This window comes from Salmo salar, chromosome 20 (genome assembly GCF_965601325.2).
Source record: "Salmo salar chromosome 20, fSalSal1, whole genome shotgun sequence".
Classification (NCBI taxonomy): Eukaryota; Metazoa; Chordata; class Actinopteri; order Salmoniformes; family Salmonidae; genus Salmo; species Salmo salar.
In genome coordinates this window covers 64154801-64171418 of record NC_138310.1, presented here as the reverse complement: position 1 = coordinate 64171418, position 16618 = coordinate 64154801, and the positions used below count along the sequence as shown (strand labels likewise).

Sequence of the window (16618 nt, the reverse complement as noted above, 5' to 3'; positions counted from 1 at the left end):
GGCTTTTTCTATGCAACTCTGCCTAGAAGGCCAGCATCCCGGAGTTGCCTCTTCACTGTTGACGTTGAGATTGGTGTTTTGCGGGTACTATTTAATGAAGCTGCCAGTTGAGGACTTGTGAGGCGTCTGTATCTCAAACTAGACACTCTAATGTACTTGTCCTCTTGCTCAGTTGTGCACCGGGGCCTCCAACTCCTCTTTCTATTCTGGTTAGAGCCAGTTTGCGCTGTTCTGTGAAGGGACTGGTACACAGCGTTGTATGAGATCTTCAGTTTCTTGAAAATGTCTTGCATGGAATAGCCTTCATTTCTTTGAACAAGAATAGACTGACGAATTTCATAGTAAAGCCCTTTGTTTCTGGCCATTTTGAGCCTGTAATTGAACCCACAAATGCTGATGCTCCAGATACTCAACAAGTCAGAACAACAGTTTTCAGCTGTGCTAACATAATTGCAAAAGGGTTTTCTAATGATCAATTAGCCTTTTAAATGATAAACTTGGATTAGCTAACACAACGTGCCATTGGAACACAGGAGTGAAGGTTGCTGATAATGGGCCTCTGTACGCCTATGTAGATATTCCATAAAAAATCTGCCGCTTCCAGCTAAAATATTCATTTACAACATTAACAATGTCTACACTGTTCTGATCAATTTTATGTTATTTTAATGGACAAAAAAATTGCTTTTCTTTCAAAAACAAGGACATTTCAAAGTGACCCCAAACTTTTGAACAGTAGAGTAGGCCTAAGGGCTCTTTGGCAGGAGGCATGGATGTTTGTCTTATCAATTGAAGATAGTTTATTAAATAGTATACAGTAATCCTATAATAGGCCTAGTTATAACAAACATGTAGCCTATCTAGTTTTGTTATTGACTTCAACATGGAAATATTCCACTACACACATTGCATTCGCTATTCGAAAATGCACTGCATGTTCAAGCCATGGACAATTGGACATTGCCCAAACGTTATGAGATAAGCCTACCATCGCCATTGATATGGCCTGTTAGTGACTTTGCCATGTAAAAGGTAAACAAACAAACAGGCAAATAGCCTAGGCTACAAGTGGATACAGCACCAAGGACAGTAATCGGAATTCCCGAGATTTGACAGTTCAGTCCAACAGATGAAAATGGAAGATGCAATTTTTTTACAAAATGATAAAGGAAAAACAATAAGCAGTCTATTGTAATAACTTGATGTTCCTAAACAGACTTCCTACAGTTGCTGAAACCTTTCATTCAATGAGCATTGCACATATGACTAATGAAGAACAACCTGCATGGATGTCCAATATAAAGAAAGGAATGCCTGTTGACTGTTAAGCTGCTCGTGATATAATAAAACATTGGTCAAAGGCAACTGATTAGGCTACTGTGCACTTCCGCTGGCAAAATTGATGTCATAACCAACTGCACCAGAGCTGGAAAATAGACAGAGTGCTGGCTTTTACAAGTTAAAACTGTCTAACTTGCGCCCCCTTAACGCAAGCCGAAAATAGAGGCCTAAGTATCTAATGAAACCTAACGTGCTTTTTTGGGCATTTCTGAGCATATTCGATGTCACAGAAATACGCAGTTTTACCAAATGGTACATTGTTTATTGTACATAAACTACCACATCATATGCAGCAGAACTGTATAAAGGCTACATAATACTCTTAAAACATAGCTCCATGAGCCTAGTTTGAGCACACTAACCAATGTTGTAGACTGATGTGATGTGTTAGTCTCTGTATCATGAATATTGGGACACCAGTTATTGTCATCTAATGAAGCAGGTAAACAGATTAAGTTTGTCAATAATTAATCCTCGCCAGTTCCGAGCCATGCGAACTGAAGCGGTGGCATCTCAGCATGCCTTAGACACACACACACACACACACACACACACACACACACACACACACACACACACACACACACACACACACACACACACACACACACACACACACACACACACACACAGGAAAAACACACACAGAGTTTTACACACTGGCACGTCTGCAGCACTGTCTACTGCTGTGAACAGGCTGAAAGGCCAGATTAATTCCAATATCAGGCCAGTGACCACATTTCTCTGCTACAGGTCACTGCTGAATCTCTCTGCATGAATGCCTGTCTTATGGGAAAATAGCAGAATATATCGCTATCACACTGGATGAGTGGTGAGTTCACCTTGCCCTCAGACACACACTGAGAGGAGGAGATGGAGAACGTTGGAGAGGCAGACCCCCGTTTTACTGGTCACAATGGTGCTCAGGAAGCAGCACAGACAGCGGTGGCCCCACTACATCAGTGACAAAGAGCCCCTTACTAGGAGAGTGAACTGAAGTCACAGCATCACTGACACCAGGCAGGGTATCACTATCCCCTGGATGAGCTGGCAGAGCCCAGATAAAGTCTATACCGGGCACAAGGAGACTGTATAGCAATACAGCTATAGCACATATCATATTCAGGTCATGTTCTCCAAGCTGCTCCTCCTCCAGCTGTCTCTCATCTACCACCACACAAGAGACAGATCACAGGCTTGGAGGCTGGAGCAGAGCATGTAAGACACAGTCCAAAAATAAAACCTATGGCCAGTTTCCTTAAATGTAGATATGTTCCAGTTGGCCACGCAGTACATAATATAACTGGACAAAAGCCCATTGTTATTTAATTATTTCCTTTGAATATACTGTGACTAAAAGATGGACCAGAAAAAGACTGAGCTGACTTTTCAGCCTGGCAGTAGTCATAATGTATTTTATGCTGGAGTATCTGTTAATTGTGGTGTTGTGCTAGCATGTTTTTTCTGACATTCAGGACTCAGCCCACACACTGACACACAAGCAACAATTTCACAAGATTGCAGAAGCTCTTCGCCCATTCAGTGTTGGTGTATTTCTTGGTTCAACTAAAAGAGACCAATGCTATTGAGGCAGAAATGATTAAAGCTGTGAAAAGATGTGTAAAGCTGATGGTAAGAGTGCCTGTGTAACTGTGTGTGTGCTTGCGTGCGTGTGTGTTGTGTGTGTGTGTGTGTGTGTGTATGCGCACACGTCCTTATCCCTTTGTCTCTGACTGAGATTCAATTAGAAAACATGTGAAAGTCTCAAGAAGATTTCAGCTAAAGATTATTAAATATTTATTGGAATTTCTTCATACAGGGATTGAACAGAATATAATCTGTGTCTTTCTCCAGTACATAGAGTAGGGTCTGTCCATATATTGATAAAGGCGCATGAGGGTTGGCTGCCGTTTTATGGGCACCTAACCAACTGCGCTATTTTGTTAGTTTTTTCACATTGTTTGTAACAAATTTTGTACATAATGTTGATGCTACTGTCTCTTATGACAGAAAAGGGCTTCTGGACATCAGAACCGCGATTACTCACCTTGAACTGGACAAAAACAAAAATGTAACGAGTCCGACGCAAAGGATGTACTGCTTTGTCGAGACAAGGCAAAAACCCTGTCAACCGCGTGAAGAAAAGACAGAAAAATGGGGAGGAGGGCGGAGTGCCTTGAAAGAATTCGCAGACGAGTAGGTAAACCACCACTACCCTCCGTATTATTGGCCAACGTGCAATTATTGGAAAACAAACTGGACAATCCACGATTAAGACTATCCTACCAACAAGACATTCAAAACTGTAATATCTTATGTTCCACGAGACTTGGCTAAACAACAACATGGATAATATAGAACTGGCTGGCTTCTCCGTGCATCGGCAGGACAGAGTAGCTACGTCTGGTAAGACCAGGGGCGGGGGAGTGTGTCTATTTGTCAATAACTGCTGGTGCGCAATGTCTAATATTAAAGAAGTCTCGAGGTATTGCTCGCCTGAGGTAGAATACCTCATGATAAACTGTAGACCACACTATCTACCAAGAGAGTTCTCATCTATATTATTTACCACCACAAACCGATGCTGGGACTAAGAACGCATCAACGATCTGTATAAGGCCATAAGCAAACAAGAAAATGCTCATCCAGAAGTGGGACTCCTAGAGGCCGAGGACTTTAATGCAGGGAAACTTAAATCCGTTTTACCTCATTTCTACCAGCATGTTAAATGTGCAACCAGAGGAAAAAAAACTCTAGACCACCTTTACTCCACACACAGAGACGCGTACAAAGCTCTCCCTCACCCTCTATTTGGCAAATCTGACCATAATTCTATCCTCCTGATTCCTGCTTACAAGCAAAAACTAAAGTAGGAAGCACCAGTGACTTGGTCAATAAAGAAGTGGTCAGATGACACAGATGCTAAGCCACAGGACTGTTTTGCTAGCGCAGACTGGAATATGTTCCGGGATTCTTCCGATGGCATTGAAGAGTACACCACATCAGTCTCTGGCTTCATCAATAAGTGCAACGATGACGTCGTCCCCACAGTGACCATACGTACATACCCCAAACAGAAGCCATGGATTACAGGCAACATCCGCAGTGAGCTAAAGGGTAGAGCTGCCGCTTTCAAGGAGTGGGACACTAATTCGGACACTTATAAGAAATCCCGATATGCCCTGTGATGAACAATCAAACAGGCAAAGCGTCAATACAGGACTATAGTTGAATCCTACTACAACGACTCTTACGCTCATTGAATGTGGCAGGGTTTGAAAACTACTACAGACTACAAAGGGAAACCCAGCGGCAAGCTGCCCAGTGACGCGAGCCTACCAGACGAGCTAAATGCCTTTTATGCTCGCTTCGTGGCAAGTAACACTGAAGCACGCATGAGAGCATCAGCTGTTCTGGACGACTGCGTGATCACATACTCCGTAAGTGTCTTCACTGACATTTTCAACCTCTCCCTGACCAAGTCTGTAATACTTTCAAACAGACCACCATAGTCCCTGTGCCCAAGAAAGCGAAAGTAACCTGGCTAAATTATTACCGCCCCATAGCACTCATGTTAGCCATGAAGTGCTTTGAAAGGCTAGTCATGACTCACATCAACACCATTATGCCGGAAACCCTAGACCCACTCCAATTCGCATACCGCCCCAACAGATCCACAGGTGACGCAATGTTAATCACACACCCTACTTCCCTTTCCCACCTGGACAAAATGAACACCTATGTGAGAATACTGTTCATTGACTACAGCTCAGCGTTCAACAGCATAGTACCCACAAAGTTCATCACTAAGCTAAGGTCCCTGGGACTAAACACCTCCCTCTGCAACTGGATCCTGGACTTCCTGACAGGCCGCCCCTAGGTGGTAAAGGTAGGCAACAACACATCTGTCATGCTGATCCTCAACACTGGGGCCCCTCAGGGGTGCATGCTTAGTCCCCTCCTGCACTCTCTGTTCACCCACGACAGCGTGGCCAACCACGACTCCAACACCATCATTAAGTTTGCTGACGACACAACAGTGGTAGGCCTGATCACCGACAACGATGAGAGAGCCTATAGGGAGGAGGTCAGAGACCTGGCCATGTGGTGCCAGGACAACAACCTCTCCCTCAATTTGAGCAAGACAAAGGAGCTGATCGTGGACTATAGGAAAAGGAGGGCCGAACAGGCCCCCACTAACATTGATGGGGCTGAATTGGAGCAGGTCTTGAGTTTCAAGTTCCTTGGTGTCTACCTCACCAACAAACTATCATGGTTCAAAAACACCAAGACAGTTGTGAAGAGGACACGACAACACCTCTTCCCCCTCAGGAGACAAAGATTTGGCATGGGTCCCCAGATCCTCAAAAAGTTATACAGCTGCACCATCGAGAGCATCACCACCTGGTATGGCAACTGCTCGACCTCCGACCATAAGGTACAATAGAGGGTAGCGCGTACAGCCCAGTACATCACTGGGGCCAAACGTCCTGACATCCAGGACCTATATTCAAGGCCAGGGGTGGGCATTTCCAGTCCTCGAAGGGCCTGATAGGTGTCACAGTTTTGCCCCAGCTAACACACCTGACTCCAATAATCACCTAATCATGATCTTCAGTTTAGAATGCAATTTGATTAACCAGCTGTGTTTGGTAGGGATGGAGAAAAAGTGTGACACCAATCAGGTCCTCGAGGAATGGAGTTGCCCACCCCTGTACTAGGCGGTGTCAGAGGAAGGTCATAAAAATTGTCAAAGACTCCAGTCACCCAAGTCATAGACTGTTTTCTCTGCTACACCGCACGGCAAGCGGTACCGGAGTGCCAAGTCTAGGACCAAAAGGCTCCTTAACAGCTTCTACCCCCAAGCCATAAGACAACAGAACAATTAATCAAATGGCCACCCGGATTATTTACATTGACCCCCCACCCCCTATGTTTTTACACTGCTGCTTCTCGCTGTTTATTATCTATGCGTAGTCACTTTACAAATTACCTCGACTAACCTGTACCCCCGACTCGGTACCGGTACCCCCGTATACAGCCTCGTTATTTTTAGGTAATTTTCTTCAGTTACTTTTTGATTTGATTATATTTTTTACTTAAGTTTATTTAGTAAATATTTTCTTAACTCCATTTCTTGAACTGCACTGTTGGTTAAGGGCTTGTAAGTAGGCATTTCACGGTAAAGTCTACACCTGTCATATTTGGCGCATGTGACAAATAAAGTTTGATTTGATTTGAAATGGCACCCTATTCTCTATATAGCGCACTTCTTTTATCCCAGGTCAAAAGTAGTACTGTACACTATATAGTGAATAGGGTGCCATTTAGGACATAGCCATTGAAACCAGTGTGGGGATAAAGGTGATATTGACACTTCCTTCTGAACTGTCCTTTATCTTCCATGAATAACTCATGTTGGTTTCCTCACCCTCAGTTTGACAGGCGTCCTCCTGCGAAGCCACTTCTCCCGTGGGCTAGATGGAGAGAAGGGGGCTGAGTCCTTGCTGTCAGCTTCCTGGGTCTTAACACTGTCGCATCGCATGAGCTGCATGAACACACACAAGCACACAAGCATGGACACACACACACGGTTCATTAATCCACCGCCTGCTTAGTCCACTCAGTATGATGGCACTTCTCAAACAGAATCCCTAGTCTACATTTAGGCACCTGATGCACATTTATCAGTGGAGTGGCATACATACACTAGACAAAACAATTACATGGAATACTCATCCTCTGGTGCTCGAACACACTTGAGAGAGAATGAAACTGGGACTGTCATTATCTTGAGGCGTACACTGTCACAGCTGCTAACAGGAGCTCATTTGTCAGGAGGAAGATTCAGGCGTATTAACAGGCTAGCCTTTGGATGATTCGTTATGAAGTGGACTACATGTACATTTCATCTCAGAAGTTGAGAGAAAAGAACCTGTCTTTAGCCTAATCAATGTGCAGCCAGGCTAATGAAACAGCCGGGCTAATGATGTGTTTTCAAAGAGGAGAGGAGAGGAAAGGACAGGTTGCAATGAGAGAAGGAGTTTAACTCCATTACTGCATTAATGAGATCCTACTTTAAGTTTCAACCTCTTACTACACAGCAATGATAAGAAAAGGTGATTGATTTTACTTAATTCAAACTTGACCAGGGCAGTAAGTTTGTGTGAACCCTTTTTTATTTATTTAACCTTTATTTAACCAGGTAGGCCAGTTGAGAACAAGTTCTCATTTACAACTGCGACCTGGCCAAGATAAAGCAAAGCAGTGCAACAAAAACAACAACACAGAGTTACACATGAGATGAACAAACGTACAGTCAATAACACAATAGAAAAATCTGTATACAATGTGTGCAAATGAAGTAAGGAGGTAAGGCAATAAATAGGCCAATAGTGGCGAAGTAATTACAATTTAGCAATAAACACTGGAGTGATAGCTGTGCAGATGAGGATGTGCAAGTAGAAATACTGGTGTGTAAAAGAGCAGAAAAACAAAAACAAATATGGGGATGAGGTAGGTAGTTGGATGGGCTTTTTAAAGATGGGCTATGTACAGCTGCAGCAATCGGTAAGCTGCTCTGACAGCAGACGCTTAAAGTTAGTGAGGGAGATATAAGTCTCCAACTTCAGTGATTTTTTCAATTCGTTCCAGTCATTGGCAGCAGAGAACTGGAAGGAAAGGCGGACAAATGTGGTGTTGGCTTTGGGGATGACCAGTGAAATATACCTGCTGGAGCGTGTGCTACAGGTGGGTGTTGCTATGGTGACCAGTGAGCTGAGATAAGGTGGAGCCTTACCTAGCAAAGACTTATAGATGACCTGGAGCCAGTGGGTTTGGCGAAGAATATGTAGCGAGGATCAGGCAACGAGAGCATACAGGTCTCAGTGGTGGGTAGTATATGGGGCTTTGGTGCCAAAACGGATGGCACTGTGATAGACTACATCCAATTTGCTGAGTAGAGTGTTGGAGGCTATTTTGTAAATGACATCGCCGAAGTCAAGGATCGGTAGGATAGTCAGTTTTACGAGGGTAGGTTTGGCACCATGAGTGAAGGATGCTTTGTTGCGAAATAGGAAGCGGATTTTAGATTTAATTTTGGATTAGAGATGCTTAATATGAGTCTGGAAGGAGAGTTTACAGTCTAGCCAGACACCTAGGTATTTATAGTTGTCCACATATTCTAAGTCAGAACCGTCCAGAGTATTGATGCTGGACAGGCGGGCAGGTGCGGGCAGCGATCGGTTGAAGAGCATGCACTTAGATTTACTAGCATTTAAAAGCAGTTGGAGGCCACGGAAGGAGTGTTGTACGGCATTGAAGCTCGTTTGGAGGTTTTTTAACACAGTGTCCAAAAAAGGGCCAGATGTATACAGAATGGTGTCATCTGCGTAGAGGTGGATCAAAGAGTCACCCGCAGCAAGAGCGATATCATTGATATATACAGAGAAAAGAGTCGCCCCAAGAATTGAACCCTGTGACACCCCCATAGAGACTGCCAGAGGTCCGGACAACAGGCCCTCCAATTTGACACACTGAACTCTATCTGAGAAGTAGTTCGTGAACCAGGCGAGGCAGTCATTTGAGAAACCAAAACCAAGAATACGGTGATTGACAGAGTCGAAAGCCTTGGCCAGGTCAATGAAGACGGCTGTTGCTGTGTGGGGTGCAGAGCTGTTGGCCGATGCTGTGGTAGCCAGGTGAAAAGCATGGCCAGCCGCAGAGAAATGCTTATTGAAATTCTCAATTATCGTGGATTTATCGGTGGTGACATTGTTTCCTATCCTCAGTGCAGTGGGTAGCTGGGAGGAGGTGCTCTTATTCTCCATGGACTTCACAGTGTTCCAAAACTTTTTGGAATTAGTGCTACAGGAAGTATAACCAGCCAGCTGTATGTTGATAGTGTCGTCGTTCAGCCACGACTCCGTGAAGCATAAGATATTGTTTTGAATGTCCCGTTGGTAGTTTAATCTTGTGCGTAGGTCATCGATTTTATTCTCCAAAGATTGCACGTTTGCTAGCAGAATGGAAGGAAGTAGGGGTTTATTCGATCGGCTACGAATTCTCAGAAGGCAGCTCCTCGTCACGCAAATCACGGGGATCTGGGCCTGTTCCCGATAAAACAGTATACCGTTCGCGTCGGGCTCGTCAGACTCGTTAAAGGCAGAAAAGGATTCTGCCAGTCCGTGGTGAGTAATCGCAGTCCTGATGTCCAGAAGTTATTTTTGGTCATAAGAGACGCAGTGCACTATATAGGGAATAAGGTGCAATTTTAGACACAACCCCTTACTGTACTGGGTGGCTGCTCTGGTCTCTTCTCATTGCTCTCTAATTACCAAGTTAAAAGGCTGTCAGTGGTCAGAATGGGCTTTAATAGGTCATGACACCCTGGCTGGTTTTAATTACTCTGTGAGGGTCTGAGGACACCACGAGCAGACCCACACACACCTCCTACATAAACATAATACAAGCGCACACAAACACCTAGTTACATTTTACATTTTAGTAATTTAGCAGATGCTCTTATCCAGAGTGACTTACAGGGGCAATTAGGGTCAAGTGCCTTGCTCAAGGGCACATGGACAGATTTTTCACCTTGTCAGCTCGGGGATTCAAAACAGCAACCTTTCCGTTACAGGCCAAATCTCTTAACAGATAGGCTACCTGCTGCTCATATGCATGCAAGCACACATAACCACAATCCACAGCACAAATAATAGTATACATGATCTGAATTCTAGTCTCAATAGTCAGAACACAGACACACATACATATAGGGGGGTGTTACCTGTCGGAGCACAAACGCAGCTACATCAGTGGACTCCCAGTAGGAGGCATGGAAGAGATGAGGCAGTGCCACAGTGGGGAAGGAGGTCAGCACGTCTGGACAGTACAGAGAATAGTCCAACCTCTTAGAGCCCCACCAGCTACTGGAAACTGAGGCGCACGCACGCACGCACGCACGCACGCACGCACGCACGCACACACGCACACACACACACACACACACACACACACACACACACACACACACACACAGAGAGAAAGAAACACACGGAAGGGAGATAATTAACACAGGCATATCAAGATAAGGTTTTCTTGGAGTTATTTAAAGTGATTTGTGGGTACTAATTGGTATTATTCATCTGGTATTTTAGCCACCACAGTATTAGATTAGCAATAGAAGTAGGTTAATGTGAGGTAAAATCTGGAGAGGCAAAGTTGGGTCTCATGAGTCAGGCTATATCTACCCACTGTAGATAATTGATTAAATAATGTACAAAGCGTAGCCCGAATGTGACCTTTTGTTCTGATTGCTAATGAGCAGTCTTCACCCCCTTCTCTCTCTCTCTATGCCCTCCCCCCTCTCTCTCTCTATGTATCTTTCTCTCTCTATGCATCTTTCTCTCTCATTCCCTCTTGTTCTCTCTCCACCTCTTTCTCTCTCTCTATCTTTCTCTCTCTCATGCCCAATATCTCTTGCCTTTCTCTCCCTCTCTGCCTGTCTCTCTTTTGTTCTCTCTCCCACTCACTGTTGGTGATGATACTACTCATCCGGCCCACAGAGCAGAAGGACGTCTCACTGTCCATGCTGGACACACTGGCCCTGCGCCCTCCCCCTCCTCCTCCCCTCCCACTGTCTGTTTCAGGGGAAGGGGGCACGGTCGGGTCACCAGGATTGGGCTCTGCCTCCAGGAACACCTCTGGGTGGCTCTGGATACCGTCAGCTAGAGGGTGAGAGGGAGAGAGAGTTCAATTATATAACAATGAACTAGTAACGTTCTCTGTGAATCAATGCTGTTACATGGTCTAATAGGAGAGTATGTGGTATTGGCTTGTTCTGTGTGTCCCAGAGGAAGGCCTTGGACACACACATTGTCAGGTAATTAGGTTGGGCTTGTAATGGTCCAGGGATTGTGACCGATGGTGATAACCATTCAACACACCCAACCCCAGGAGCTGAGACAGAGAGGTCAGTGAGGGAAACTGTTAACAACTACACTACAGCCCAGATGGACATAGTTACTGATCACCTTTAACCCTGTATGTTTGGATGGATGTGTTTGTTTTGTCCCTCCAATGTACAGGCATTATTTGCTCTGTAGACCTGTAGATGGAAGGAGGAAACTTGTATTCCCCTGTGATATATATGGTTGTATCAGAGAACATGGAAATAAAGGATAGTCTCTAAGAGACATGGCATTGTAGTAGCAGATCACATCAATAATATCATTCTTAGAGAGACAAGTGACCACTCCTTCTGTTTAATTATACATTTATGTTGAACTTCACAGGAGCCTCTCTGGAATAAAGGAGGGAGGGAGGGAGGGAGGGAGGGAGGGAGGGAGGGAGGGAGGGAGGGAGGGAGGGAGGGAGGGAGGGAGGGAGGGAGGGAGGGAGGGAGGGGAGGGAGGGAGGGCAAGAGAAAGAGTGATGACGAGAAAGGAGAGAGACAGACTACAAGGGAAATGTGTCATTTCCAAGACATGTTGAGGCCAATGTATTTTCTCTTCATCCAACTCAACTCAACTGTTAATTCTATTTGTATTTGTTCCTTTCCCCTTATTTTGCCAAGAGTTGTAATCCCTTTTCTTTTATTTCCTTTCCATTCTATATGACAATATGTTACCCGTTTCAGGAAACTAGGCGTATGTCACGAGTCACTACCTCACAGGAGAGCCGTTTGAACGGAAACTTAAAAAAAAAAATCTAAATGTTTTTTTTTCGTCAGAAACGCCTTCTCGAACACGTGAACTTTCACGTGCCTTAATAACAAACTTGCATGCCATCTGTAAATACAAATAAACTTGTTAAATAACGAGCCTAGTTGGTTAAGCCACAGAAAAAGACAGCAACCTTCCCGCTACCCATGATTGGCTGAGATAATGAGTGGGCTGGACAAGCCGAGAGATGAGTTTGGATTGGTCTGCCATATAGCACGCTTCTGTCTATTTGAGCTGGTCAGTTTGTGTTGGTAATCCTGTCTAACGCGGCTTTTTTTTATGTATCGCATAGTAACATTTAAGAAAAGATTCAACTATGTAAATATCCATTTCAATAGAACGTCACTGCAACAACTGTTTCAGAGCACTCTTGTCTGAGTGTGCCAGAGGGCAGAATAACTGATGAATTTACGAACGCTCAACACCGGTTGAATATGGCCGGTGTCAGTAAACGTTGGCAAAAAAACGTAATTCAATTGTTACCAGGAGCATAGTTACCCTATCTATTTCTGATATTGCTACTATGCAAGTAGCCATTTGGCTGTAATTTACTATTAATATTTTTGGCAACTTTTACTTCACTATATTCCAAAAGTACTCGTCACATTTTGACAGGAAAATTGTCCAATTCACACACTTATCAAGAGAACATCCCTGGTCATCCCTACTGCATCTGATCTGGCAGACTCACTAAACACAAATGCTTCATTTGTAAATGATGTCTGAGTGTTGGAGAATGCCCCTGGATATCGGTCTGCTTAATATAAGGAATTTGAAATGATGGTTTATACTTTTACTTTTGATATATAAGTACATTTTAGCAATTCCATGTACTTGTGATACTTACTTTTTAAAACCAAATACTTTAAGACTTTACTCAAGTAGTATTTTACTAGGTGACTTTTATTTGAGTCATTTTCTATTAAGGTATCTTTACTTTTACTCAAGTATGACAATTTAGTACTTTTTCCTCCACTGGATGTGGCTGGGGGTTATAGCATTTCTTTCACATGACCCATCAATTTAGACAAGTGTGTCTGGGTAAGCGTCATCTAATATTTATAAAATATTTTTATCTGGACACTTTCTGTTTACCTGGAATTTTTCCTTATTGTAGGCTACTACTTTCACCACTTTTAGTCTTAATCTTTACTACACTACTCACTGTTTAGCACATGAGATGGGTGGGGCTGGCTTAAGAGGGTGTGAGAAATGCTGAATGGGCGTTGACAAAGGAGAGCTCTCCAGTAGGTACTAAAGAATTCAAAGGCCATTTTCTCAAAAGTGAGTTTAAAGGTTTATCAACTTTCAAAGGAGAATTACTTTCCCATTGTTCCTCAAAAATGCAGTGTATGATAACATTCTGTAGCTCTGAGTCTCTACTTTTATCCAATGTTAAAAAAAGACCAATTTCAGCCAGTTGTCACATATGCTCTCTTTCTGTGGCAGTATGATAACTAGGGACCAGGTCTGGTTGGCATGGTTACAGTTCAGTGTTACAGTACAGTGTTGTTGTTTATAGTAATACAATCTGTAGTATAGGCTATCTGAGTGCATCAATATTGTTCCAATCAATTCTCCAGATCTGGAAACATTATCATTAGCCTTCTGTAACAACTATGCTATGGTGTACTGTACTGTAGACAGAAAGAGGGAGGGGAAGTACAAAGACAGTGAATTGAATGTAAAAAAAAAAAATAATAATAAAAGCGTCGACATAAAAATATCCATAAAAGCAAACCAATAACAATATCCAACTGGATGTCTCCCAAATGGCACCCTATTCACTACATAGTGCACTACTTTTGATCAGGGTCGTGGTCAAAAGTAATGCACTATAGGGAATAGGGTCCCATTTGAGATGCAGACACAGTCTGTTGTCGGTCTGTCCTCTGTCTCAGTTATATGTAAGACACTTGCCGTATAGCATGGTAACCTCTCTCATTACATTTAACATTGACTGACTGTTCCTCTGAAAGGAAGAGACAGTCTGAGTGTCTGCCTGGAGAACTTTCCATTAAGCACAGCCATATTTAAGGGCAGGTCTGTGTGTGTATAATGTATGTGTGTGTGTGTGTGTGTGTCAGAGGATGTGTGCATGCATTTGTCATGCATGTATGTGGATTTTTGTATTTGTATTTTTGTATGTGTGTGTGATTACTGGTTACCGAGCGGTGAATTACTGGATGCCACAGATGTAGAGGGTGGACCAGACCCTGTTTGATGACATGTTCTCAGCAGGATATGTCCTCTCCATGTTGAACCAGCGGATCCATCAGTAGTCAGGAATCTCATTTTTACATTATGACAGGGCCAGTAGAACACAAAGGCTGGATGATCTCTATTATGGGCAGCAGGGGGGAGGGGATGAGGAGGGAACAGTTTGAGAGAGCAGCATGGATGGTAGGATATGAAGATACGCAATGAGAGCATGAACCTGTATCAGAATGCTAAACAGGGAGCAGTGCATCTCCAATGCAACTGGTCATCTGTTAGAGGACCCCCGTTTGTATTCCTCTATATAACCGGCTATCTATGGAGAGGCAATTTGTGTGTTGGATTTTTGTTTTCATGATGCTTCTGTCTGTGTTTATGTGTGTGTGTGTGTGTGTGTGTGTGTATGTATAAGTGTGTCTTTACTGTATGTAATTATATTCCTGTGTGTTTGCATGTCTGCATATCAAAATATGTTATTGTGAGCCATCATCTATCAGCTCGGTCCTTAAAGGATGTCTACTTTCATTACGCAATCCATTCCAGTGAGGGTAAAGAGAGGGTAAAGAGCAGAGGGCAGGGGGTGTAAGAGAAGAGAGAAGGGTGGTAGGAGAGGGGTGAGAGAAGAGGGGTGATAGAAGAGAGCAGGGGGGTAGGAAAGGGGTGAGAGAAGAGGGAAGGGGGTAAAAGGGGGTGAGAGAAGATGGCAGGGAGGTAGGAGAGAGGTGAGAGAAGAGGACAGGGGGTAGGAGAGGGGTGAGATAAGAGGGTAGGAGAGGGGTGAGAGAAGAGGGCAGGGGGTATGAGAGGGGTAAGAGAAGAGGGCAGGGGGTAGGAAAGGGGTTTGAGGAGAGGGCAGAGGGGTAAAAGAAGAGGGCAGGGGGGTAGGAGAGGGGTGAGAGAAGAGAGCAGGTGGTAGGAGAGGGTAAAGAGAAGAGGGCAGGGGGGTAGGAGAGGGGTGAGAGAAGGGGGTAGGAGAGGGGTGAGAGAAGGGGGTAGGAGAGGGGTGAGAGAAGAGTGCAGGTGGTAGGAGAGGGGTGAGAGAAGAGTGCAGGTGGTAGGAGAGGGGTGAAAGAAGAGTGCAGGGAGGTAGGAGAGGGGTGAGAGAAGAGGGTAGGAGAGGGGTGAGAGAAGGGGGTAGGAAAGGGGTGAGAGAAGAGGGAAGGGGTAAAAGGGGGGCGAAAGAAGAGGGCAGAGGGGTGAGAGAAGAGGACAGGGGTAGGAGAGGGGTGAAGGGAGAGGGACCACAACACTACTATCAGTATGGAAATAGAGGGTCTGAGCTATAAATAGGGATTAAGGAGAATGAAAGCACCAAGGTTGTGGGACAGCGGACAGAAGGAGGAGATTTTCATTATTATACTGTGGCCTTCACTACACCCCAGCTTCAAAGGTATACTGTTCTCTCTCTCTCTCTGTGTGTGTGTGTGTGTGTGTGTGTGTGTGTGTGTGTGTGTGTGTGTGTGTGTGTGTGTGTGTGTGTGTGTGTGTGTGTGTGTGTGTGTGTGTGTGTGTGTGTGTGTGTGTGTGCATGTAGAATATTGCTGCAGTGCAATGCAAGGACTGAACTCTCCCTGTGCGATATGAAAGACATAACTCCATCCAAACTCAGAAGTTGACCGTTCCAAAGCATTAGCTGTTTATCTATTACAGTACCAGATGATCATCATTCACATCCAGCCCTAAGCTCAGTCAATAGAAACACACCCAAACGGAAAGTACATTTTCTCAGTATTACTTCCCTTCATCACAATAAAGCCTCCACAATGTGGATGGGTATTGATGGTAGAGCCTTACCCATAGGAGTAGGATTTGATCGCTCTCCATGTCATCATTGCTTTAACTAATTACCACATTATAGCACCAAGGGAAATGAGTGGGGTGTTTCAGTGTGTGTTTGTGTGTACACGTGTGTGTGTGCCTGCATGGGTGTGTTTTCATTTAACTCATAATTTGACAGCCTCTGAGCCTGATCAATAGATTATTGGTTAAAACTGTGTTGGATTTTTGTTTTCATGATGCTTCTGTCTGTGTTTATGTGTGTGTGTGTGTATGTGTGTGTGTATGTATAAGTGTGTCTTTACTGTATGTAATTATATTCCTGTGTGTTTGCATGTCTGCATATCAAAATATGTTATTGTGAGCCATCATCTATCAGCTCGGTCCTTAAAGGATGTCTACTTTCATTACGCAATCCATTCCAGTGAGGTTAACTTTTTGTGTGTTGCTGCTGTAGTGACCTTTAGCGGGCGTTTAAACAAAGCATTGGATGCTTCTCCACACTATCCGGCTGTCAGTCTAATTTCCCCCGGCTGTAAGGGACTGGCAGCCGCAGCGGA

At 44.2% G+C, this 16618-nt stretch overlaps 1 protein-coding gene across 3 annotated transcripts in view; it reads right to left on the bottom strand.

The window, feature by feature from the left end:
• The window catches only part of LOC106581175 (membrane-associated phosphatidylinositol transfer protein 3), a 129554-nt gene that overhangs the window by 20236 nt on the left and 92700 nt on the right, over window positions 1–16618 (bottom strand). For all 3 annotated transcript variants that reach the window (XR_001323030.3, XR_001323028.3, XM_014163053.3), the window contains exons 11-13: window positions 10875–11069; window positions 10130–10278; window positions 6773–6889 (exon numbers count right to left, since the gene is read on the bottom strand). Coding sequence is in view for 1 of the 3 variants with exons in the window: in XM_014163053.3 (XP_014018528.1) it covers window positions 6773–6889; window positions 10130–10278; window positions 10875–11069 (461 nt within the window). In the remaining 2 variants the exon portion in view is untranslated. The remainder of the gene's footprint in view (window positions 1–6772; window positions 6890–10129; window positions 10279–10874; window positions 11070–16618) is intronic.